Source organism: Acomys minous (assembly GCF_964271855.1).
Source record: "Acomys minous genome assembly, chromosome: 2".
NCBI lineage: Eukaryota > Metazoa > Chordata > Mammalia > Rodentia > Muridae > Acomys > Acomys minous.
The window spans coordinates 60,696,372-60,722,618 of record NC_140484.1 but is presented as its reverse complement, the minus strand read 5'-3'; the positions used below and the strand labels follow the sequence as shown (position 1 = coordinate 60,722,618).

Below are 26,247 nucleotides of genomic sequence, written 5' to 3'. Positions count from 1 at the left end.
TCTGTTTAGATTACAAAGAAGCATGTATCAATACACTCAAATCCAGACTGGATCACAACTGGACAAAATACAAAACAAAATTTGCCACCAGCCACCTCCCTGGAACCTTTATATTAACAAAGCCACATCATCTGTGAACCGTGGAAAGCCAGCATCTGGGGCAGATGTCATGAGGCTGCTGTGGGCTGGAGACCATCAGACCTTTGTCATTAATCAGTCCTCCAGAATTAATCCTACTTGCTTGTCAGATTTCATGGATTTAGAAGTTCTGGTCTCAAAGTACAAGTCTACCTGACAACTAGAAGCTGAAAGCGAAGGCCATTTGCATGTCCTTAAGAATCATATGGAATGTCATGTTTGGTTCTCTCCTAGGTCTCTGGGCTATGCAGCCTCTGGGTCCTGGCTCTCTGAGCAGTGTCAGGGATGGTCTCCCTCTTGTGACGTGGATCTCAGGCTGGACTAGTCATTGGCTGGCCACTCACACAATTGCTTCACTGCCTTTCCCTCAGCATATCTTATAGACAAAACAAATTGTAAGTCAAAAGATATGTGACTGGGTTGGTGTCCCAATCCCTCCACTGGCAGTCTACCAAACATGACTGTCAGAAAAAAAAAAAAACAAGTCAATGAAATGATCCCTAATGATATTCTAATATTGGTGCCTTGCCCAATTGTCATCAGAGAGGCGTCATCCAGTACCTGATAAAAACAGATGCAGAGACCCACAGCCAAACATTAGGCAGAGCTCAGGGAGTCTTGTGGAAGGCAGCCAGAGGAGTCAAGGACACCACAAGAAAACCCAAAGAGTCAACTAACCTGGGCTCATAGAGGCTCACAGAGGCTGACCTGCCAACCAGAGAGCCTGCATGGAACTGACCCAGGCCTTCTGCACACATGTTATGGCTGCATGGTGTGTCTTCTTGTGGGACTCCTAACAGTGTGAGGGAGCAGAGGGGGGATCTTTGACTCCTTTGCCTGCTGTTGGGACCCTTCTCATACTGAGGGGAGGTACATAGTCTTATTGCTACTTTGCAAGTTGATAAGTCATGCTTTGCTGATATCCATGGGAGGCCTGCCCTTATCTGAATAGAAATGGAGGAAGAGTGGATGGGATAGGGAAGCAAAGGGGAGGTGTGGGGAGGGACTAGGAGGAGAGGATGAAGGGAAAACTGTAGTCTGGATGTGTAGGGAAAAAATCATGTGGGAAAATGCCTACTGTCTTGTGATCTTCTCTTAAAGATAAAAATGACTTTGTGGTCACGTGTCTTAGACTTTTCTGTCTTCCTGTCTCAAGGGTGTACTATCCTAAGATTGTAGCTTTTCATTAAGCTATGCAGACATTCCTGGGAGTGTGTGAGACTAGACTCTGGGCTCTGAATTTGTACCTAGGAGGTGTCATCTCTGTTGAGGTAAAACGGAAGCACTGACCTATATGACCTGGGTGACTCAGGTTCCTTTCCTTTGCCCATGGCCCCCTCCCCAGATGACCGCGCAGAGGCTCTGGAGATGCCTCCCTGTCTCTTCAGATCTGGCCTAATTTGGTCCACATGACAGAAAGTCGCTGTGCACTCAACTCTTAAGAACTTAATTTATTTCTCCTTGCTGCCAGTCCTTTGGGGGAAATCAAAAGAGCACATGGAAGTTTCTGGAAGAGTCTGAGGTGCAAAGAGCATCAACACCATCCATTCAGCAAATGGCATCATTGCCAGGGTGAGTAAGGCATGGCATCTGCTTCTCAGAGGCTCTGAAACCCTCCTGCTCCTTCTGACCCGTGCACCTCCTCTTGCCTGAGATCCAGAAGCGACTGATCTGCAGGGTTTATAAAGTCTCTTTGGAGAGGAAAATGTTCACTTGGATTCAGATATCACTTTCATCAAAAGGGAGAAACAGTCACAAGTCCCATCTCATCCTTGAACACAGGGACATTTTAAAAGGTTTTTTACCCAGTAAAATATATACCTGGGACATCTTTATTTTCTCAACATCAGCTGGAAAAACTCTCTGGAAGATGTTGTGCTAAAGTGAAGTAGACATACTATATTTGCTGTTTCTCACTCATTCAAGATTAAGTCTGGCTTCCTAAGAGGCCCTGCTTCCACGTCCCTCAGCACTGTGAGGAGAGCTAAGAGGACATTAATGTGCAGCCTTCTAAACGGTTCCAATTTAACCATCAGTGGAAGCTGACGTCATCTTGTTCAGCTCTAGATAATGTGAAATAAACAATCACTATAAGCATTATAAAATGCCTCCTAAGATTAAACAACTTCCTGAAAACAAGTAAAAAAAAATCCCATGCCCACCATTCTGGCTTTTTAGAGTATATAAACTATTCTCAGCATGGAAAATAAGGCCTGGTGTGGGCCTCTGATTCCTTCCACTTGGACAACTGAAGCAGGGGAATTGAAAGTCCAAAGCCTTTGGGGGCCACACCATGAGTTCAAGGACAGTCCGGGCAACTTGATGAGACCCTGCACCCCAAAAAACAAGTAAAAAGAGCCTGGGCTCTAAACAGCTTGGTGGTCAGCATAAAGACTGTCTAGTATGTGTGAGACATGCTCAGTCCCCAGCACACCCCTGCGAGGATGCTATTTTAATTCACGTGCTTAGGAGTCGGGGTTCCCCATGCACCATTCATAAACATGCATCTGTCTTCTTGAAAAGTAACCCCTCGGAAAGCAATACAGGGTTCAGATAGGCCTCACAGGCCAGTCAGAAACAGCTGCCTCCTTGACTAGCAGCCGCTACATGACCGAAGGCTCCTTGCCCCACCTCCATCTCTGGGCTTCCATTAATACATAGCAATGACTTCCATGAAGGGGGGGGGGAGGGCAGGGTCTAAAGTGATCCATGGGATTGAAGGAAACAGGCTTGCATTTGCCCACATCTGCTCTACAGAGCAGACCATCGAGGTATATGAGAAGAAAGCTAAAGGACAGCTGGTGGCCATCTGCACTATTGCTGCACTAATGACCTCATGGGATGCAATGAAAAGCCCAAACTCGAAAGGGTCAAGTTTTCGGTGGAAAGTGTCACAAAACCTTAATTTGTGAGTCTGCAGTCCTGAACATGATTCTATTAGAGCCACTTCCCGGCGTAGCCAGGGATAGCAGCTTCGGCTCTTGTCCCCAGACAGAGTGTAACCCTCCCACAGTGGCATGCCTCCCCTCCTAATTACTTGCTGAGGCCTCCAGCTTGCGTTTGTGGGGCGGGTCCTCGATGATCCTCTTGAGGTCCCCACGGTTCTTCAGGTCCACTGGCTTCTCCCAGACTGACAGTTGCATGGTCGGGTTGAAGAAGAAAACGCGGTCGTCACCCGTCCAGACCACACACCTGTGAAAGTTAAAAAAAAAAAAACTCACCTTAGTCACTGGTGTGTCCTGGTGTGTTTAATTAACACAACAGTATGGGTGTCTTTGCATGGGAAGTACTGGGGAACAGAGCTTGAGAGAAGGGGCAGAGCACCCAGGGGAGAAAGCACAAAGACAGTTGCCGCCGCCGTGGCCCATGGGCAAGATCGTCTCGGAAGGCCGACATTAATTCAAAAAGATGTCCCTATATGATGACCTGGGAGTGGAGACCAGTGACTCAAAAACTGAAGGCTGGTCCAAAAACTTCAAGCTTCTGCAGTCCCAGCTCCAGGTGAAGAAGGCAGCTCTCACTCAAACAAAGAGCCAACGGACAAAACAAAGTACAGTCCTTGCGCCGGTCATCGACCTAAAGCGAGGAGGCTCCTCGGATGACCGGCAGATCGTAGACACACCACCTCATGGAGCCGCGGGGCTAAAGGACCCTGTGCCCAGTGGCTTTTCTGCTGGGGAAGTTCTGATCCCCTAAAATGGATTTCAAACAGAGCCAACAGACAGTTGCAAGTCAGTCCTCAGGGATGGAGATCAAGGAGGGGATGGGGAGACACACAGCAGCCTCAGCTAATCCAAGGCCCCACCGCAGGGCTCTAGCAGGCTTTCCTAATGGGGAACAGATGGCTCCCTGCATGTGGTCTGTGTGGAAACCCCTAGCTGTCCAGAATCCTGAGGGCCACACACTGAGCTCTGCTGAAACTCTTCTGGTCAGAGAAGGGGCTTGGGCATGAGAGGAGTGGAGGGATGAGAGGCTGAACTCAGATGAGGGTGGGCAATCCTTTGCTTCTGGGTGGAGAAGAGCAGGAGTGCTGCCCCCATAGTGCTGGAGTCCAGTGGCAGCGTCGGCTGTCAGCTGTGGACCCTGGGTCGCCACAGAGAGATCTCCCCATCAACTGGAAACTTGGCTCAAAGTAAGTCGATAGATCTGGAAAAGTGGGCCGGCCGCTGGGCTGGGACAGGTAGCTTGCACATCTGGGGTGTAGGTGGTCCAGGACGCTGTGTGGTGGAGGGTTATGAGTCCCCTACCCTACTTAAAGCTCCCTAGACCTTTAAGTCTGAACAGATAAGAGGGTTGCTGGGTATAGTCTCCAGCGCAGGGAGTGAAGGGCCAAACTGTGCAGGTTAGCGTGGTCTCCGGAAGGGGCTACCTGAATCTCTCCACCAACCAGAACAGTGCAAGGGAGCCAGGCTCATAGCCTTCTGCAGTTGTTCTTTTCCTTGAAGTCAAAGATGCAGGGCCCCCTGGGAACATGTATCTAAAGGCCTTTCTGCTGAGTGGCCCAGGTCAGTGTCTCTGGGTTCTCAGGTGTCTCTCTTCTATCTCCCAAGCTCTCTCATTCACTAAAGAAACAGACTTCACACCTCAAAAAAATATATATATATGTATATATATGACCAAATCACCCCAGGCCTCGTTTTCAAAGTTCTGTGGGAGGCAGTGGCTTTAGCAAGTGCTGCCCAAGTACAAAGCCACACCAGTGCATCCCACCCTAGGAAGAGCTGGCTCTCTGCAATGCCTCAAGGAGGAGGAAATATCGCCTGCTTCCCTTCTTGCCACCACCAAACTTCTAAAGCCAGGGAGGAATGGAGCTAATTAGAGACTTAATGGAGCATTAGCGTCGAGGGGGAGGAGTGACAATTAACACAGTACACATTTATATCCAGGCTGCAAAGAGCCAGTTCCTGTGCCTGAGCCCAGGGGGAGCGTGTGGAATTGAACTGCAGGGCCAGTGACAGGTAAATAGATGTGACTCCCAAGAGGAAATCTGCCCGTCCACTTGTTCCGGTTGGTTTCAACTAGACGGGGCTGGCTATGACATGCAAAATTAATTTTATGTTTCATTTTATGCCCATTTTAAGTACATGGATAGCTCCCCTTCCCTAATCATGCCACATAATTCCTGGATGGCAGCCATATCCCTCTTCTCTCAAAATGTCCCTGGATCCCGGAGGATGTAATTAGCACACTGGAGTTATTTAAGTCTGATACAGGATCCCCACACTGAGAGGCCCCATGTGTACAGAGATCTGGTGGCGGTTGATTTGTTCTAGAAAAGGGCTTTTAGTAATAAAGTTGCCCTTTAATAGTAAAGCCTGAGGTGTGGGAGAATCACTACTGCTCAGCCCACTGGAGTGGGAAATCAAGTTTGGCCTGCTGCCTATATGAACCCTGAACAAACACACCTGTGGCTTCTCGCTCTCTGGACTCTGCCCTGCATGCTCCATCCAGGGTAAGGCATTCTTGTGCAGGATGAAGCTTGGTGCTCACTGGGTCTGGTTTGCCATCAATGGACAAAGAGCTTCCCTGTCCCCTTTGCTGCTCTCCCTCTGGGGTTTTTGTCTCTACAAGGGACTGACCTGCACTGGGCTTTGGGGTGGTCCGTGGTCCAGTTGCAGGAGGAGGACTGTGTGCCTTGTGGAGTTTAAGCAAGAAGGTGAGAGGAACAGGCTTTGCAACCCAAGCACTTTGGCCATGCCCCGCCCCTAACCCTGGTGGTTTTCAGAGTGAGTTCCTAGCAAACAGAAATATTGTATCTGACACTCAGGACAGGGATAAAGAGCAACGGACACATGACTGTCAGCAGCTCTGTGCTGGAGAATGTACACAGCTTTAAGATGACTGTCACATCCCCCCCCCCCCCCCGCCACCTCCCTACCCCGTACTGAGGCATGCCAGTGGGAAGTTTCTCAGGATCTGGAAAGACATTGCTCCTGAAGTCAATACTGCTTTTTTTTTTTTTCCTACTTCTTACATTCTGAGGTGAGAGCAGGCAGGGGTTGGGAGAGAGGACTAGGGAGAGCTGACAAAACCCTGCCTGCTGCTCACGTGCATTCTCACTGTGGCACCCAGAGAGGCCACAGGGATGGCTCCTCAAGGTGTGCCCCACCTGAGCTCCTACATTGTGCACCCAGGGTTCGTCTTCGTTTGCTTCTTTGCATGCCCTTGTTGTATGCTGTCTTTAGCTGCTTCATGCAGACTAGCCTTTTTGGAGTGTTTGTGCGGGCTCTTCCTCTCCAAACATGGCCCAGGCTATCTCCAAGAAACCTGGCAGGGATTTAGGGCTACCTAAAGGATCTATCTCAAGAGGGCGTGAGATCACTCTCCTTTCTCCTTAACTACAGGGTTTTTTGTTTTTTGGTTTTTTTTTTGGTTGTTTTTTTTTTTTTTTTTAATTTTAACAGCTACTCTGACCTTTGACCTCCCCTACACAGTTTAAGACAGTTAAAAATCACAGGTGAGGAGTTACAGTGGGTCCTCCTGCCTTAGCACTGTTTCAGGACTCAAGCATACCTTCATGGAGACTGATAAAAAACACCCAGAGCTGGGACTTACTCATTCCTCCCCTCATCCACCCAGGGGGCAACCTCCAGAGGCCTCTTTAGCCTGGGTCTAAGTGGTAGCTTCCTCCTGCCTCCTCCTCCATCTGCCGTACCTAAGCACTTTGACATTTAATTCAGCATTCAGCTCCCCTCCCCAGCAGTAACACCTTACCTGTCCCTTCTCTGACATAATAAAAGCTCAATTATGCAAAGGGGACAAAGTGACATTTGGTTTCCCTTCAGCAGTATGTACTCAAAGAAGAGTGATGCTTGCTCCCAGCTGAGTGAGCGTGATCACATGTCACATGAAAAATTGACACTGCGCTGATGTGGCCCAGCCTGCTTCTCCCTTAATAACCATGATTCCTAATCACCTCTCTCTCCAGTCAAACATCCATATGCGTCACGCCTGGGGAACTACTCCTTCTCTCTGAAGCTGATCTGCCAACTTCATCCAAGAACATCCTTTCATGCAGATTGTTTTAAAGCCCAGCAAAGCGCAATACTTACAGTGCTACACATCAGAGATTCTATTTTTTTAAAGGCTGTATGCAATTAATGGATAGTTATGATAGTCTTAAAATATCAAATGATTTAGGTTAGAATAAAAGCCATGCCATTAACATGAAGCCAGGGACAAAGAATGTGCCTAGGATGACTAACTCCACCCAGCTGTTTGAAGGGCCACTCTAGGACCCACACCAGTAGTGGTTGGACCCAAAAACGTCTCTTGCCCCACATGGCCTGCCCACCACTGGCCTCTCTGTGGGACAAGAGCACCAGACCCTGGCTACACACCATGCTCATTTGGCCAAGTGCTTTAACTGCATCTGCATCTTAGGACAAGAATCAAGTGTGAGGCCTTGGTAGGAGGCGGTGCCTGCGATGGTACCATGTCCCCTGACTTGTTGTCTGGACACTTCTCTTCCCACAGCACTCAGGAAGAACTTAGCTGGTAAGTTGCTGACCAAACTTGAACCACATCAATCTGCACTTTCTTAGAAAAGTGAGACGACGTGAAATGTTCAGTACACATCGTTTAAATTTCATGAAAATAGCTAATTATTTATAAATCCATGATCTCTAAAATGACTCTCGGATGCTAATTAATCATTGATGTTGACATTTATTGCCCTTTGAGCCAAAGCTTCATGGATTTTACTCTTTGTTTAGCCATTACCTTTGAAATGTCCCTGTGTCATCAAAAATTGCAAGAAAAGCATTTCAGTGTTAAACAGAAGGTTTCACAGGTACACGCTCAGCTTTCTCATGGGCAAGGCCTCGCTTTGAGTGGAAGTGGGGTGCACACACTTCCCTCCTCAGTGCCCTCAAAGCTGTGTCTGGATTCTGGGTCCCTTCAAACCACCCAAGGATACTAATCTCTGTGCCCTTCTGAAATGAAGAGTTGTCTGAAGAGGTTATTACAGGGCCTGGAATGATCTTTAGTAGTTTAGCTGACACCCACCATGAGAGGAGAATGGGCAGAACTCTGGATCCACTCTTATTCAGGGATTGACTTTGTGTTACTAATGTTACAGTAATGTGTCTGAAGAAACAACCTGGCCATCTCTTGGTGCAATTAGACTATAGGATTGCGTCCTACGTGGTAGGGAGGCCAAAGGATGCTCTGGATCACCTTTGACTCACTTAGCTGTTAAGCATAGATTGTCCCTGTGGGCAGACAGGGGCCACCCTTTTCCCTCTCAAACTTTTAAGGTTTCTTCAACATGACCAGCTCCTTGGAGGTTTTGCACACGTGGATGCAAACAAGAAATACACTGCATGGTTTTAACCTTCAGCCTTTGCTCAAGTCTCCTACACCTGTGTGCGTGAGACTGGAAGTCTTGTTTATTGGGAGTCCTGTCAATTGTTATGTTTCTCGGCTCAGTTTGCTAAAGTGTGAAGACAGAATGAAAAAAAAGTCAACAGGTAGATTTGTGTTTTTCAACTTCCTGCCTACCAGGCAGCTCTGAGGTTCAGAGTGACACCTCTTGCAGCCATGTCAGCTCTGCCTATGTGGAAACCTCTCCAGCCATGGGTCCTCAGGGGACTTTCGTTCTGAGATTTCTGTTCCTCTGCCAAAGTGTTTCCTTCCAGGATCTGAGCCAGGCTGGAGGCTCATATCTTCCCACTTGTCCTACTTTTCAAGGTCTGTGCTTAGCTATAATCATCCCACAGGGCAGGAGGGGTTCCATCATGGGACCAAAGTGAACAAGATTCCCCTAGACACAGGAAGAACACTGGGGTGACAGGTCAGAAGTAAAGAGACTTGATTTGGGAACCCCTGGAGCCTCTTCTGTCATTCTGCTGTGTGCCATGTCACCTGTCCCTTACTGTATGCTTGTGAGATCTTCCAACACACACATACCTTAGCTAAAGGGCTACTTTACCAGGAAAGGAACTATAGCTTAAGCAGAGGCGAGGTTAGGAAGACACAAAGCAATGGATGCAAGGGCATCACCCTCCACACCCTCTGTAATACTACACAGGTACCAGCTAGGAGGCCCAATTCTGATTTGTCCATGCAATGGAGCTGCTCCATCTGTGTGTAAGCATTTAGTGCTTCCCCTACACTTTCATATCCTGTGCACTGCCCATATGGGCTCTGCTGTAGAGTCCCCACTACTATCAGCTTGCCAGTCAGAGAGGAGAGAACCAGGACCAGCCCTCCACTAGCCTAAGGCAGCAGGAAATTAGCCATTTTGTATAGTAAGTGGCACCTCTGTGGTTCTGTCACTTTCTTTGGGTCTGAACCCTCTCCAGCTGCAGCTGCGGCTCAGTCTCACAGCCCTGCTCCTAGTCAACACAGGTAACAGCCGGGTCCTCCTCCTTGTTCACTCCATCTTCTAGAAGAATCTGGAACTTGATAGCTCCACTCTCAGGAGCTTAGAGTGGCCCCATGTGGTCCTTTTCCTGAGATAGAATATTTCATTCAAATGGGGCCAAGCCCCAACTCTGTGATTCCCAGATGTCTGCTTTCATAAGAATGCAGTTTATTTATATCATGGCCATGTGATACACAAGGGACTCCTGCTACCCAAGGCAAGAAGGCTCACATTCTGACCTTAACAATTAAGAGATCCTCACACAGGGCATGAGGAAGCTATAACCCCTGAGCCTTGCTGACCATCAGTCAGGCTCATCTCTGGTTCATTCTTCATTGCAGTACTGTATGGGGGGAGAGGAACGTCAGGGTTTAGTCAGAAGGGTCTAGTGTTCAAGGTCACGTCTACAGGTATAGTCTCAAGAGGGAAGCTCCATGGAAGTCACGGCATGAAGAATGATGAATGGATGTTTCTATACATAGTTTTCCCCCTGGTCCTGGCACAGAACTTCTAGGATTCCTGGAACCTACTGAATAGACAGGGGCATTCTTTGCCCAAATGACCACACGTGAGTTCTTGCTAATGTGTTCAGGATGAGGATTTGTCTCTATAGGTCATGACATCCCATGATGTACATGTACAGAGAACGTGTAGCTCTACCATAACCTCCTGAAAAGGTAGGACTGATTTCAATCACTTAGCCAAAGACCTACCCAAATATGTTTCCATAGAGACACTGACACTGAAATGGGACAAGATGAGGATCTTCTGGGGATGAAAATATGTTCAGTTGCCAGGGGCCCAAAAAAGACACAGAAGCATTAGGCCCTGTCCCAACCCCAGGGCCCTGTGTTTCTCTTCCATCTCATAGCTCCTGAGTCATATCCTTTATAATAAAACTGCAATCATAGCTAATCACAGTTAAGCAGTTTCCTGAGTCCTGTGAGTCACTGTAGAGAATTATCACCAAAATCAAGGGAGGCAGTGGGAGGCCCTGGCTTTATAGTCAGCTACGTAGAATGTGGGTAGCCTGCTGAGGCCTCCTGCAGGCTAGCATCTTTATGAAGTAGTCTCCTAGGACTAAGACTTTAGCCCGGAGGTCTGATGTCAACTCATAATCGAGTATCTAGGGTCAGAACTGAACAATGGACTCTGAGAGCACTGAGGCCCATGGGCTTGGGGAAGCAGCATCCAACTAGATGCTGAGCTAAATGTGGTGAACAGGAGCTCACTGATGCTGCAATATGGACACTACCTTGCCAAGATGGAAGGGACGCCCTTTCTATAGGTAGACTGGATAGCCAGAATATGGTTGTAGGCTCTGTTAACTCTGCATAGAAGATGCAAGGCCCTGAGACAATAAAAAAGTCACTCTTCTGGATACGCCATTGCTATTTTTAGAAAATATTGTATCCTGATGGCTCCATTGCAACTCCCAGGGGTCATATTACCTGGATCCCCCAACTGCGGCTCCCAGAGGACACATTACTCTGCTGTGCCCCGTCGCTGTGCCTGGAGGGCACGTTATCCTAATGCCATCATTGCTATTTCTCTCAGTTGGATTTAGCATTTCCTCCCAGCTGTATATTGTACTCCAATTGTCAGGTTTTAAAAACTAATTTTTACTATAATAACCTTTTTATCCTGTTTCCAAATTACTCCATTAGAAAAGGGCACTTTTAAAAAAACCTAAGATGGTGGCTCCCTTGTGGAAGGTGCTTTGGAGTAAGGCAGACTTGGAGCTCAGGAATCCTCTCAGGGCAGCTGGAGAGAGTGAGACATGGCTTTAATTAACAGTTACTTCCCGGCACTCCTTCTTGCAGGAGAGGGTAGAAAATCCTTAGCAGCTTATGGCATGCTACATTTGCCTCGCCCTGCTGACTTTGGCTGATCTATAGGCATTGGCATTGCTGTTTTAATACATACAAATACACTAGGATGCAGGAACTCATCATTTAAGTGCCATTTCCCTTTCTACAGATGTGACAATAGTGGAGAGTCATACTTGCCCTGGGGGTGGAGGTTTTGCTTTTAAACATGCTACATCTAAGGAGTATGGGCTCCCTCCCTCCCTCCCTCTCCCCTCCCCCTCCTTCCCTCCCTCTCCCCTCTCTCTCTCCCCCTCTCTCTCTCCCTCCCTCCTTCCCTCCCCCTCTCTCTCTCCCTCCCTCCCTCCCTCCCCCCTTTCTCTCCCCCTCCCTCTCCCCCCCTTCTCTCTCTCTCTCTCGACATTAAGCATACTCTGGGACAATGTGAAGCTGTGTTTTATGGCTCTTGGCTTTAGGGGTGTCTTACCAGGGGGATCCTGGCACAGGCGTGGAGGCCACAGGTCTGTTGCCTTTTGCTGCAGTGTCCTCCCCTCTTACCAGCATGGGTGGTGGCTCCTTTGAAAGAAAGAGAAGAAGAGAGATGATTGTTTCGATTCCGGACACTCTCCCAGTTCCAGGAACAAAGCAGAAAGTAGTGAAGCCCCAGCAGGCTCACCTGTCTCCAGCAATGACTGCAAAGTAAAACTTGGCTGAGAGGAGGCTCTTAGATTGGGCAGTCGCAAGAAGGCTTGAGTTGACAATGGACTACATCACACGCACACACAGAGCAACCCACAAGAGGCAGCCTCTGGGGTCCCCATTTGTCTGCTCTCAGATGCAGATGCTGCAGTTCCAGGGGGCAGGGCAGGGGTAGAAAAATCTCACTGGGCTCATACCCAGGACTCATGGGCTGGAGTCACTGGGCCATGAAATCCCTGTACAGTGACAGAGAACCTCCATGCTGCAAGGTAGCCTAGACACAGGCAGGGCTGACATGTTTGGATGCATTAGGCCAGGAGAAGCGACAAGTCTACTCTGCCCCAGGCTGTACAGGAAGTCATTATATAGTCTGGGCTGGACTCAGACTTGCAGTGATCCTCTTGTCTCACCCTGTTGAGTATGAACCTTCCCAGTATCAGCCACCACACCTGACTCAAGCTGCCATCCTTACGTGAGAGCAAAGTCCTAAGCAAGTGGTGGGGGTATTCCCCACCTCTTGGTGTCACCTTCCTCAGACAGCACTCAAGGGGTCATTTTCCCAGGTACATGTGATTCTGATGCCTTGCTAGGTTTGGAAAGTGTCACTTTCTTTGTCCCCATGAAGAAAACAAGAGTTGTTTGAACTTTGTATCTCCTAGGGGAGAAAAATGAACATTTATTCTCTCCAGTTCAAAAAGGCATCGAACGGGCCTTTCTCAGTGTTTTTCTCAGATGGAACTGGGGCAGCAGAGGCAAATCTTGCTTGAAATTAAAAACACTGGTGGATCACGTGTCCAGGAGGGACCCATAGCCAGGACTCGGGCTGTCATCCTTAACTGTCCTACTTAAGAGTATCATGAATTCTTGGTTCAACAATGGGCTAGAGTTTAATTCTCACTGTGGAAAAGCAACATCCAGAGAGCAGGCTCTTCAAAAGTGAACAAACACTAATACAATCATGCCACATTCTAGGAAAGAAAAGGATTCAGAGAACATAAATTCTAGGGATCGAACCTTTCTAGACCTTTCTCTCCCACCCATCCACCCCACACAAGCTTACACGGTTTCACTCTCAAAACTCCGACCATAACGAAGATGATTGCCTCTCTTTGCATCTGGAAATTCAGGTGCGATTAAAGGGCTATTTCAAATGACAACCTGGTCTGAGGTAGGGATTATGAAATAGTGTCTCACTTTGACACTTTAGAATCTGACTTCACTGTCAAGGACACCAGTGGATTTTAAGTTGTGTACAGGAAAAGATGACTGGCCATGCTCCAAACCAAATCTGAATGAAGTTAGGACTCATGCCAGTGGCAGAAACATGTAACATGAGGCCAGTGTAGGACAGACAGTAGTGGCACCAATTCCTGGCATCAGTGACCAAGGCCCTGGACAATGCTGCAGCCACAGCTTGCTTTCCTTGTCACTCTTCTAGGTAGGGAGGAAGGAATTGCAACTGAGTTTCGGACATCCTTGGCACAAATTTCTGATGATGTGAGAAAGGACTCTGAGTTACTATAAGAGCCAAGAGCAGTGGTTCTCAACCTTCCTAATGCTGTGACCCTTTAATACAGTTCCCCAGGTCATGTTGACTCTAACCATAAAATTGTTTCATTGTTACTTCTTAACTGTAATTTTGCTACTGTTAGGAATTGTAATGTAAATACCTAATATACAGGATATCTGATATGTGACCCCCAAAGGGGTTGTGACCCAAGGTTGGAAACCACTGGCCAATAGGAATAAACCTGGAGCTGGTGTAATGGCTCAGAAGTTAAGAGTACATACTTCCCTTGCAGACGACCTGAGTTTAGTTCTTAGTGCTTAGTTTGACCTCACAGCTACATGTAACTTCAGCTGCAAGGAATCTAACATCATCTTCTGGTCTCCTCGGGCACCCACAGCCTCATCCACATATCCCCACAAAAACATCATTATTTTTTTAATTATATTTTTAAAGAGAGATAACCCAAAGAGATAAATCAGCCAAGTGTAGCAGCTCTTCGGTAAAATCTTTGATAATACAACAAAGCTGTTACACATTGACTGTGTTTTCAAAAGGACCAGTTAGTCCCTCCCAACATGGAAGGACAACAAATGTGAGATGGGAGTAGATGGATGGCTACAAAAGCACCTGTCCTGTTCTGGTGTGTAGATAAATCTGAGAAAAAGGTCACTTTTTCTGTGCATGTGCATCCCGTGTCTTTCTGGGGTCTCTCATAGCCTCTGCTATGATACCTACATTTAATAAATGGGTTTTAATTTATACAGCCACCCTTTACATTCATAAGTATAAAAACAAAGCTTTTGTGGAATTTAAAAAAAGTTTCTGGAAATGGAAAATATTTTTGTTTCCTGTGAGAAAATAAGATCAGGATAAATAATTAGCTTAACAGCGACTATTAAGAAGCACTTGTCTTAACAAATACACACACACACACACACACACACACACACACACACACACACACAAACACACACACATGCATTAAGATCAGAGTTTATATTGCTAATCCAATTAGGAAAACTGGAAGGGATTTTCATTTGGAAGTTAATTGAACAATAGAACTCAACATGGAGCCTCCGAGTACCAAATTACTCAAGTAAATACGGTAGAGTATAATTTGTGATGGGACCAACTTCTAAATTTGGCAATGCTAGGATTCTCTCTGGCTAATTACCAAGATCTTCTTCACAAGGCACATACTGGTTATAATTTCCTGTTGGTGATAAAAATGGCTAATCACGGTGTAAAACTCCTGCTTGATGAGGAAGTAATAAAAGTGAATCAGACTGGCAGAACCCAGTAATAAAGCCAGTATTTATGGACAGCACCAGCGAAGCTAGCTGTGTAATTAATATGTAATTCTGGCAGAGATGTGCTAATTTCTTCTGGAACACTCATGCACCAGGGCAAATTTTAGTATGCACCAACCACACCCTTGTGGTAGGTGTTTACCACCCAATACGGGGATAATAGAGGTGGGTAAGAAGAAGTGAGCTTCTAGGTGACTGAGTCCTGGGATGAGGCTAACTGGGGGCCCTGGGCCAGGAAGAACAAAGCATCCCAGTGTGCACGAGGTAAAAACACATGAGAAAAGCAAGGAGAATATGCTGGAAGGTTCTGAGACACACAGGCTCCAGGACACCCTTGTGAGGGCAGGAGCCCTGCAGTTTGTTATTCTCAAGTGTAGCGACATGGGTAAGCCTAGCTTACTCAGAAGTGAGACTGTGTCCTGGTCTTACAAGGCCATTTGACAAATGTGTGAGGAGAATGGCCAAAAATTAGAATATTCAAAGAAAAATTGCCATACCTTGGGGTTTCTTTAACAGCTCAACCTAACTTTGCTTTTTGTTTTGTTTTTAAGATTTATTTTATGTATACTAGTGTGATCCTTTAGAACTGGTTACAGATAGGTGTGAGATGCCAGTTGGGTGCTGGGACTTGAACCTGGGCCCTTTGGAAGAGCAGACAGTGCTCTTAACCACTGAGCCATCTCTCCAGCCCCCGCCCCCAACCTAACTTTGAACCACATGTAGGCAGAAGCCTTACCCACTCCTGCCTTCTCTTCATTCTGAAAACGGATGCAGTTTGAACTGAACTGGAAGCTAAGCTCCTCCCACAGGATCCCAAGCATAAGCTCTATAGGTCATGGTAGTCTGCCAGACCATGCTCAGGGTACGGAAGTTGCCAGCCTGGGTTCCGCAGTGGTGCAGGGTGAACAGGCAAAGCCATTTCATAAATGCCTTGTGAGAAACATGTGGGATTGTGTCCCAGCCCCAGAACTCCCAGACCTGGGGCCTATGTCTCTCTAACACTCCAAGGGTTGACACTCACCTTGTCCTCTTTGTCCCCCACCAGGCTCTTCCTCTCTGGGGCCTGTAGCATCAGGGCAGGAGGACGGGGTGCACGGCTGTGCTCTTTGCTTTTATCTGTTGGGCCAAAACAATGGCCATTAGTATTCCATTTGTCATGTCACTTATGACTTGAAAAATTCATCAAAGACAAAATGTGGCTTTGAAAATCCAAATTGATTACCAACACTGCAGAGTATAGAGGCAGGCACTTCAGCCATGGCTTTTCAGCTATAGTCAAGTGACAGTATTACCCTGATGCCTCAGAGACCTGGACCTCTCACCAGGGCCCTTTCCTGACCCAGGCAAGGACTGCCCATAACATCTGTGTCTGTGACTCCCTGCAGGCTTCTTTTCAGCCTGTCCTTGAAGTTTCTAGCGGGTCTCACTCTGTCACTCACAATTTTTTAGATGGAGAATCCCAGGAATAATGCATTCATGTAGAGTGTCCCCAACAAAAACCACCCAGGACTGGAACAGTCCTGCCAGTGAGTCAGCACATGGTGGAAGGTGGTAAGAATACTACCAGCAAATGGCTAGCTATGCCCATTGCTCTTCCCATATGTTCCCAGGTCCATGTGCAAGTATGGCTGCTGTTGCTTTCCCTGTGTTTCCCATGCCCAGGCAGTCGGGAGCTTCCTCTGTATCATCGAAGTTTATTTGGACTTGTGCTTAGCACAAGATAAATTACCTTTGGTAATGCTATGTGGCCAGACTACTTGGGTTGAGGATGTATAGGACCCAGGCCTCCCCCAGACAGGAACAATGTGTGACACAGAAACCAGCCTCAGTAAACCCTTGACAGCTGATGGCCCTCATGGCCATTGTAGAGCATCCCTGCCTAGTGTGGAGGAGACTGCAAGGTGGCTGGACCTCTAGCTATCCCTCACTTATCACCAAATGGGTAAGGGCGTTTCCATGGGCTGGAGACTGCATGACATTTGAACAGTAGTTGTATCAGCAAAAGAATAGAGAAAAAGACAAGCTCTAGCAAGTCCTAAATTAAAAAAAAAAAACAAATTGAAGTTTAAATCTTCTTTTCCAAAATATATCTATCCAATGCCTAAAACCATAGCAAATGCTTTCAATAAAAGGCAGTAGGCTGATGAGTGTCTAAACATCAAAAATAGAAAGAGAAACCAAACCATCTAACCACACACCAATCCAACAGAAAGCAAAAGCAGCAGAGAAGCAGGAGCAGGCTTCTGGTTGCTTAAGAGGCATCACACTAAGACAGCTCTGCTTCCTAAGATGGATCCAGAGCTCTTGACACCAACCTCTGCTGCAAAGGCCACAGAGAGGAAGGTAGGAGATGGCAAAAAAAGGCTTTCCATGTGCACACCCATGCAAACATACTCTGCAAAAATGGTGACCTGGGAATGGCTTCCTCTGGGAAAATATCGGAGCCTGGAGGACGGGGCAGGAGGGAAAGCAGGAGAACCATCCTAGTATCTCTCACCTCAATCTTTCTTGATCTACTAATGTGAATTTCTTGTGTACTTTCAACACCATGCCCACTGTCAACACTGGACCACCTGCCACCCATTCTGTGGTGGCTGGGGGCTGGGGCCATACAGACCTGATTCTCACATTGGACTTGAGGTTTCCTTCATGCTCATAGCGATACCCTAAAGGCTGTGGCTGTGGAGTCATCCTGTTCCTGAACTGTGAGGAGGAGAACTCTCACTGAGGCATGTTCATTCAGCAACTGTGCTTCCTACACAGAGAAGCTGGGAAGCTCTGGCCGTGGAGAGAGTAGCCCTGTCATGTAGAGGCACAGCATGTGGACCAAGACAGTAACATGGATGCTCTACCTCTGGCTCCTCTTCCCCACCAGGGAGTGGGTGTGAGTACCTAGGTGATGTCATAAGGATGAGGTCCCTTGTCCACCACTGTCACTCTGTGGACCATCCTGGCTGACATTTTCTCCAGAGGACAGAGGCCTGGTACTTGCCTCTGAAGGAGGAGCTATCATTAGCTCAAGCCATAGGCAAGCAAGCCAAGCAAGCAACCCTGGTGTCATGGCTTCCTCCTGTCATTGTGTGTGCAATCCCCTCATATCCTTCCTTTCACAAAGAAGCCAGACATGCTAGCCTCAGGGTTCCAGCACAACCAGTTATAGCCACAACCAAGATGTGTCCCTAGGCCAAACTATCTACCCATGCAGCACAAGATTGCCCTGGAAGGGGAAAGGGTGTGATTCAGTGGAGGAGTTTTTACCCAGCATGTGTGAATTCTGGAGCTGGATTCCCAGTACTGACAAAACAGAAAGGGAAAGCGGGGGGGGGGGGGGGGGGTGTGCTGAAAAAGAAAGGCAGACAGGTTTACCTTGGGAGGAGCTATCAGCTTCCCTGTAGCTGGATAAACAAACACATCTAAGCCATGAGACTAAAGTCAAGGAGACAGGAGAACTTCCTCGCCTCTGATCCCAGGCTTGCTGCCAAGCACACCAACATTTCTAGAGCTTGTGTCTTCGAGATGGCTCAGTGGTAAAGGTTGACCTCTAGAAACAGATTGCTACGCCTGTGTGCGTGCACATGTACACACACACACATACACACTCCATGACACACATAAACAATAAATAAATAAATGTAAATTTTAAAAGACTTTTAACTCTGGGATCATTCCTGAATCTCATTCCTTGCCGAAGTGTCCTGGGCACAGGTTCTCTGTCCCGATTGCACACTGGGCAATCCTGCCTCCGCCTTTGACAGAGCAGAATCAGCAAATCACTATAGTGTCATCCCACAGATCAGCAAAGAAAGGGCACACAGAAGAGAGAAATGGCCATTTGTTTTGTGACCCTCCTCCCCAAAGCAAAAACAACTCATTAAAAAAATATGCCCAAGCAGAAGAACCTTGACGTCAGCCTTGAGCCAGTCTGTCTAAACATTTTCACCCAGCTACCCGCTCTCTCCTGCCCAGAGTGGGAATTTAATGGTATAAAGAGTCAAGTCAACAGAAGTTTGTTACTCTGAGGCATAAAGCCAGTGTAAGGCCGGTCCGTTAATAGTGGCAGTAGTCCTTGCTCCTTCACACTTTCTGGATTCACTGTCATTGACGTTGGCCCTGGGCTAAGAAAACGCCTGTTGCTTCTGTGCCTTCTCTAGGTAACTGAAGATGTTTTCAGTCCAGTGAGATCCTCAGCTTGCTTTCCAATTTCAGCGGAGGTTTCACTATGGAGACATGGTTGGTTAAGACATTGGCCAAGCTGTTGAACTCAGACCTGCCTCCCTGAAAGGTCAAGGTGGGGGTGTATGCTCCCATGGTGGGCTATTGTAATCTCTGGAGACCAGCCCTCATCCTGAACATCACTAGCAAGATGTAGGTGTGGTTAGAGGAGTGAAACACATTTCTGTCACTCATTTTACCTCATAATAGGTTCCAGCTCTGGGTCCAGTCTAGGTAGTAGGGTACAGGAGGGCAAAGTAGAGTTTATTCAGAGGCTTATAGACAGGTACTGCGCTCTTAGTTTGCCTCACCTGCACCCTAACAAAGAAGATGGGCAAAGATTTGGACTAATGCGTATGTGGTTCTGAGCTATAACAGGAGGTTTAGGCCCCAAGAAGGCTTCCACTGGAGATGGCCAGGCAGGACCTATGGATGCCTGTCCTTCTGCCTTGCATACAGCCCTCATATGCAGGTTGAGAAAGAGTGAAGTAAATACAAGCTGAAGTGAGTCCTTGCCCACAGTGACCCAGCTCAGAACAGACCCAGGTATGGGAAGAGAAAAGGCAAACTGAGGGAATGTTGGATGCTCTGATTACTGCCATGGACTCAACATATTTAATTACTGAGCTGAGAGCTATTTCATGACTGGAAGTAAGTGGACAGGTTTTTACTACCCAAGAATGAGTCACAAGCCATTTGGTTTGGACTTGATCCAAAATGTCATAAAGTACAAGCTGTACAGAACAAGACAGGACAGACTTTGCAAGGAAGGAATAAGGCTGGCTTTGCTTCTACACTGCCTACTCTATGATTACAACACTGTGGGCATGGTAAAAAGACAGGAATGTACGTCTGAGGATATGTAAATTAATATTCACTGCCAAGAATGTTGGTAGAATTGACAGCAAGGCCAGGTGTCTTTAATGCTATTCCTGAGCAAAGAAAATATGGCTTATGTTTATTCCCCCATTATCTTGAGAAAGCATACTGAAGTCTTTATTTTACTGGAAACAGTTGATCTTTGGAGAGATCTGAATTTAAATCCTAGCCTTTGAGATTCATGGGTTTATATTGGTCCTCTTGAGTGTTTCTTGGAGAAAATATTTTTGATGATCATTTTAAAGCCCTTCGTGGCAGACACATATTCCCTGAATACCTGTGACAAATGTCTGCACCTTGCCCTACACGGTTTCCTTAATCACCAACTCTTTTTAACAGCCATTGATTTTGCAGACCCTACGGAGGTGCAAGGGGGAAGGTCCACCAGCCCCCAGACATAATTGGGTCTGCGCCTCAGCCATTCCACTGGAAGTGCTTACTCTGCGCTCTCCACGGGCCACTTGCAGGGTCCACTCTGACATGCTTAAGTACTCTTTGCTTTGGGCCTCTCCACGGATTCCGATGATGCCATCGTAAAGGACTCCCTGAAGTGGCCAAGAGAGCTGGTTTATGAAGCAAAATCAACAAGTTGTAAGACTTCAGGCCCCCACGTACCGGGGGGGGGGTAGGGGGGTGGAGCGCAGGATATATTTCCACCTAGGAACAAGGCATGATGGCAACGCCTTCCCTGCAATCCATCTATTGATCAGGCCAGACTTTTATTTGAAGGCTCCCCAGAGGAAGCTTTCCCTTTTATTTTTTCTTCTTGGCAATCTTGAAGACCAGTAGAAATAGATAACAGAGTAGTCTGGGAGGACAGGAGCCAGAGCTGTGATGTCATAGGGACTGGAAGGTGTGGCTTCCTGTTCTTAGGAGTTTGCACAGGGCCCCTTGTTGGTGGAGAGGAGTGAGGGGTGTTCTCTCAGTGCTCCCTGAGGACCATAAAGGCTGGATAGTGGACAAAGGGGTCCTCAGACCCTTGGAGGGACAGCCAAAAATCAAAACAGGAGTTCAGGAGCCAGTGACAAGGCAGTAGGGGACAGAACTGTCCTTCCAGGAGCAGGACAAGGAGTCTACCACCTGACCGAGGAGTCCATCCCAGAATGCTCATGCCAAGCACCAGCCCTCCCAGGAAGGTCACACCAGCACTGTCCTCAGAGATCCCCTTCCAGGAAGTGAATAGCAGAAAAATAGGTACTGCCAGGCCCTCCAGCCAGCTAGAGGACTCCTGGTCTTATGAGTGCAGGCTCCTGGGCTCCTGGTGTCCATCTGTGAGATGATCCTGCAGTCTCCCCAGCCACTGTCTCCCTAGTACAGCCACAGGGAGCTGCCGAAGACCACAAAACTGGAGATCATTTTCATGGCAACGCAAATCACTCCTGAGTTCTCCTAAATTTTTCACAGGTTGTGATTTCAGAGTTGACAAGTGACGGAGAGAATTGATTTTCCACCCCTTTTTATTTTCTTGGAACTTCCTGTGCCAATGAGGTGGTAAAACACTCAGACAGGAGGGCAGGGCTGAGCTTCTTCAAGGTGTATGGATTCTAGACTGTGAGACCATCCAAACCCTGAAGTGTGACCCACCTTGTAATGTGACTTCCACACTGTTTCTCCATCCCTCCATTGTTTCACTTGACTGTAAGGGAATCCTAGGCCTGTGTGGTAATGGGTCAGTTTTCCTAAAACATTCCAGAACCTGCAACTGTCTGGTTGTCGGATGCAGACAGGCCACATGAGGCTATAGATACAGGAACACTGCACATCACAGTGCCAGCTATGTGAAGAAGACTGCAGTATGGCTGTCCTGTGGGACTGCAGGGGGAGAGGGGACCCTGAGACACACTTAAGCTCTTTGATAACGTGTGTGGCAAGTGTGTTTCAGTATCATTAACGTGCAATGCCACATGTTACCCAGAACACTGTGGCTGCCCACCCCAGATGCAGTCTGTGACCTGCTGTGCCCAGAGGAAGCTGACATCATGTATACTCTGGATCTAGAAAGTGACCTCAGAGTCAGCTCCCAGCCTACCTTTCTGGCCCCCTTAATCATATGTTCAGAGGTTAATTAATGGGTAGTGAATGATCTTGCACAATTTCAAGAGAAACAAAGTTCTAATCTCCAGTCTAAAGTTGAGATTTTAAAGGGAAGAACATTAAATTAGAACATTCCTGTTTGTTTGTTTTTTTAAGCACATATCCTGCAAGCAGTCTGGGTCAACGCCGGGATCTGGCCACAGGCTTGGAGCAGGGAAGAAGATGAACAAATGGACTAAGGCTGAAGGAGAGGCAGACACAGAGAAGAGACATAAGTAAGGGTTGAGATAGGAGAGGGCAGGAAGAGAGATTCCTGTGACCTTGAAAAATGTAGCAGTTTCTCCAAAAAGCTTAAATCCATTTCAATAGCAAGCTGGGCTATTCAGGCAATATCCTCCATCCAAGGCAACATGGTATCAAAGCCATGGCCAAGGTAACATGGAATCAAAGCCAGAAGAAGAAAAGTAAGGACTCACTCCCCACATTTGAGCAGGCTCCACTGGGCTCCAGGAAGCCAGTGCACTGAGAAGCTCCGGATCATCATAGTTGGACCTTAGTGCTTGGCCTAGCACACGTGGGACAAGTTCTCTGACTCTCTAAGATGCTTTGCACAGGTGGACATACACACAGATGCACACAAAGAGATACATACGCATATATACATACCCACAGACATACAAATATGTACAAAGAGACATGTGTCCACACAAGTTCACCCAGAGACAAAAGTCTATACACAAAGAGACAAGTGTGTACATACACAGGTTCACATATTGAAACATGTGCACATGGGTATACACAAAGTGACAAGTGTAGATAAACAGGTAAATGTGTCCCGAGGATGGTGGCCATTATTTTATTAATCTAGCAGCCTCTATATTCTTAGACAGCTATGAAGTTTCTCCCTTTCTTTTGCTTCGAGGGTATTTTCAACTTCCTGTGTCCTCCCAGGACCTGTAATATCAGATCACTAGAGGGTGTTCACTTGGGTACCTAATGGGTAAGCCCCACAGCTCATATTTATAGCCCACCACAAAAATCACAGCACAAGAGCCTCTAAGGACCACATGGATAGGTTTTCCTCAGGGTGGGAAGCTAGTGGCCTGTGGCAGGTGCTTTGACCTTTGCACCTGCAGGTTACATACTTACTTTGTAAAAAAAATGGTATGTTTAGATCAAGATTATGGAACAGTTGAAATTCCCAGGAGCTTAGTATAGACAAGGATACTGCCAAGGGCTCCAGCACCACAAAGCACCATAGAACACACTGCTAAGGGCCACAACCATACAATACCACACAGCACCACACAGCACACTGCCAGGACCCCCATCACACAGCACAACCCAGCATCACACAGTACCACACAGCACACTGCCAAGGGCCCCACCACCCAGCACCATGCAGTACCACACAGCACCATACAGAACACTGCTAGGGCCACAACCACACAATACCACACAGTACCACACAACACCACAATAGCACACTGCCAGGGCCCCCACCACACCCACCACACAATACCACACAGCACACTGCCAAGGCCCCACCACATAGCATCGCACTGCCATCTCTACAGAACACTGCCAACCTTTCTCCCAGAACACTGCTTTCTTCTCCCCTAAGCACACCACTATCCACTCTCCCCAGACCAGCACAGCAACTCCTGTTCCCGTAGCACTCTGCTGTCCTCTTCTGTGAGTACACCCCCAATCTGCTGATCCTCCAGCTGTCTGGAAACCACTCAGAACCAAGCGTGAGATACCTGCGATTCCTCCTATCAAAGCTCAGCTAGGGGGAAGGAAAGGCATCCAAGGAAGAATTTATGCCACCTTTTTCTAAGCCTATCTCAAGGGCCCCTGGGATCCTCAGGCCCCATCAGAGATATCCACAACATCACAAAGGCTCTGGGGATGCAGATCCTCACCTGCTAGTTCTTGCCATCATTAAGTCAAATCAGAGTCAATAGATGGGATGATGGCACTCCACTCCAGAGAGCTGCAGTAACAAGCAAACAAAGCGAGGCCAGTAGCTCTGTGGTAATTGCTTGGTGAGCATGCATCTGTAACAACCTCTATGCACCCACATGAAGGCTGCACATGGGTTGCTGTCCCAGATTTCAATTCATATGGCTTTAGCTCCGTCTTTCAGCCTGTGCTGATGGAAGGGGCCTGTAACCCTGCCACTGTCGTGTCTTTCTGCAAATACCCACCCCTGCCTCTCTCCTTGGTAGGCAAAGCAGATGGTCACACTGAGGGCTGTGAGAGCTAAAAACGTGAACCAGGTATAGTGTATTACAAATATAAGAAAATTAAATAAGCTCTATGTATTATTTATTGACATATTGAAGGCTTTTTTAATTTGGGGGACTATGAAATACATCTATGATTCCTCTTGCCTTTCCTATTCCAAATATGTCCTCTTTTTCATTAATATGTTCATACACACATACCATACACACACACACACACACACACACACACACACACACACACACACACACACCATATACTCCTAAAGCCAGCCAAGAGTGGGAGGAATCATCTTCTCCAGGGAAGTGCACAACCATACCAATTGGGTATTCAATACCAAATGGGCTGCCACTGAAAACACCCAGGACTTTTTAAGTCCTCCATCTACAGCCCACTATGAGTTTACAGAAGAAATGAGACTTCATGAGGGGTTGGTGCTAGTCTAAGGTGCATTTTGACAAGGGTAAAGTTAAATGTGGCTGTCCTAACATTCCAGTGCTGGCAGGGACATTCATCACTTCATATTTTGAAACTTCCTCAAGGTACCTTTTTAATGTAACCTTCAGTTAAATATAGACAAGAAAGGCATGATTAAATATATTCATTTTCTAAATTGTATCATTAAATTTGATCAAATAGGAACATTTTGTAAAAATAGGATTCAATATTAAAGCAATTGTAATGCAGGAGAGAGATTTGTGACTCCCGACTCTCTAGAATGGGATAATTATAAGCCCAGAGTGGATCTTGTTCAAGCTATATCATTACCTCCCATGATGACAGTGTTGTTGGGTGTCTGGGGTCTATGCTGTATTCAGAAATACCCCTTCTTGCCCCTCTATTTGTGTGGTTCTTTGGACCTCAGGCTGGGAAATGCGTGGCCTCTAGCACTGCCCTCTGGACCTGAGCACATAACCCTGGGGCCAAGGGACCTTCAGCTGTCTGGTCACCAGGGGAGATTGTCCTAGAGTTTTCTGCCAGGACATGGAGGAAGAGAGATACTAGGACAAGGAGAAGGAAAGGAAGAGCTGTAGCTAGCTCAGATGAGAGAAGCCTGCCTCCCTCTATCTGATCTGAGAAGTTGGCAAACACAACAGTGGCTACCACACCCGGAGAGAGATCTGGGCTCTACCCAGAGCCTAAAGTCAGATGGGCAAAGTGTCAAAAGTCAATTCAGCCACAAAGCAGCCACAAAGCAGCCACGAAAGAAAGGTGGTTTCTATGGTGGATTGAATAGTGTGGCTCCCATAGGGAGTGGCACTATTAGACGGTGTGGTCTTGTTGGAGGAAGTATGTCACTTTGGAGGCAGCTTTGAGGGCATATATATATATATATATATATATATATATATATATATATATATATATATATATATATATATATATATATATGCACTCAAGCTACACCCAGTGTTGAACTAAGCTCCTCCTCGCTGCCTGAGGATCAAGATGTAGAACTCTCAGCTCTGTCTCTAGCACCATGTCTGCCTGCGCGCTGCCATGCTTCCCGCCATGATGATAACAGACTAAACCTCTTGAAACTGTAAGATAGCCCTGAATTAAATGTTTTCTTTTATAAGAGTTGCCTTGGTCATGGTGTCTCTTCACAGCAATAAAACCTAACTAAGACAGTTTCCTTCTCTGAATTTCAATTTCTCTGACCACAAAACAGGATAATGGCTCTGGACCAAGATGTATCCATGGTGCCATATGATACACAACACGATGGGTGTTCCTGATATATGATCTCAGGGCCTATTGGGCAACAGAGGTGGGGAGAAGAAGAAGGAGGGGGAGGAGGGAGGGAGGGAGGGAGGGAGGGAGGGAAGGAAGAAGGGAAGAAAGAAGGAAGGAAGGAAGGAAGGAAGGAAGGAAGGAGGGAAGGAACCCATTGGAGCTAGCCTCATGTGGCCTGGCTGCTTTTGGGGGCTTCACACTGGGAGAACTTCAGTGAATTGATAATGTAGAAGCAAACATCTAAACACAACACAGTCATAAATCAGGATTTATTATTAATTCATCCTAGGGTACTGCATTTGC

General features: G+C 47.1%; 1 protein-coding gene across 1 annotated transcript in view; it reads right to left on the bottom strand.

The window, feature by feature from the left end:
* The window catches only part of TCERG1L (transcription elongation regulator 1 like), a 197,870-nt gene that overhangs the window by 51,134 nt on the left and 120,489 nt on the right, over positions 1-26,247 (bottom strand). Inside the window, exons 5-7 of the mRNA XM_084758363.1 lie at positions 15,854-15,948; positions 11,801-11,889; positions 3,176-3,330 (exon numbers count right to left, since the gene is read on the bottom strand). Of these exons, the coding sequence (XP_084614489.1) occupies positions 3,176-3,330; positions 11,801-11,889; positions 15,854-15,948 (339 nt within the window). The remainder of the gene's footprint in view (positions 1-3,175; positions 3,331-11,800; positions 11,890-15,853; positions 15,949-26,247) is intronic.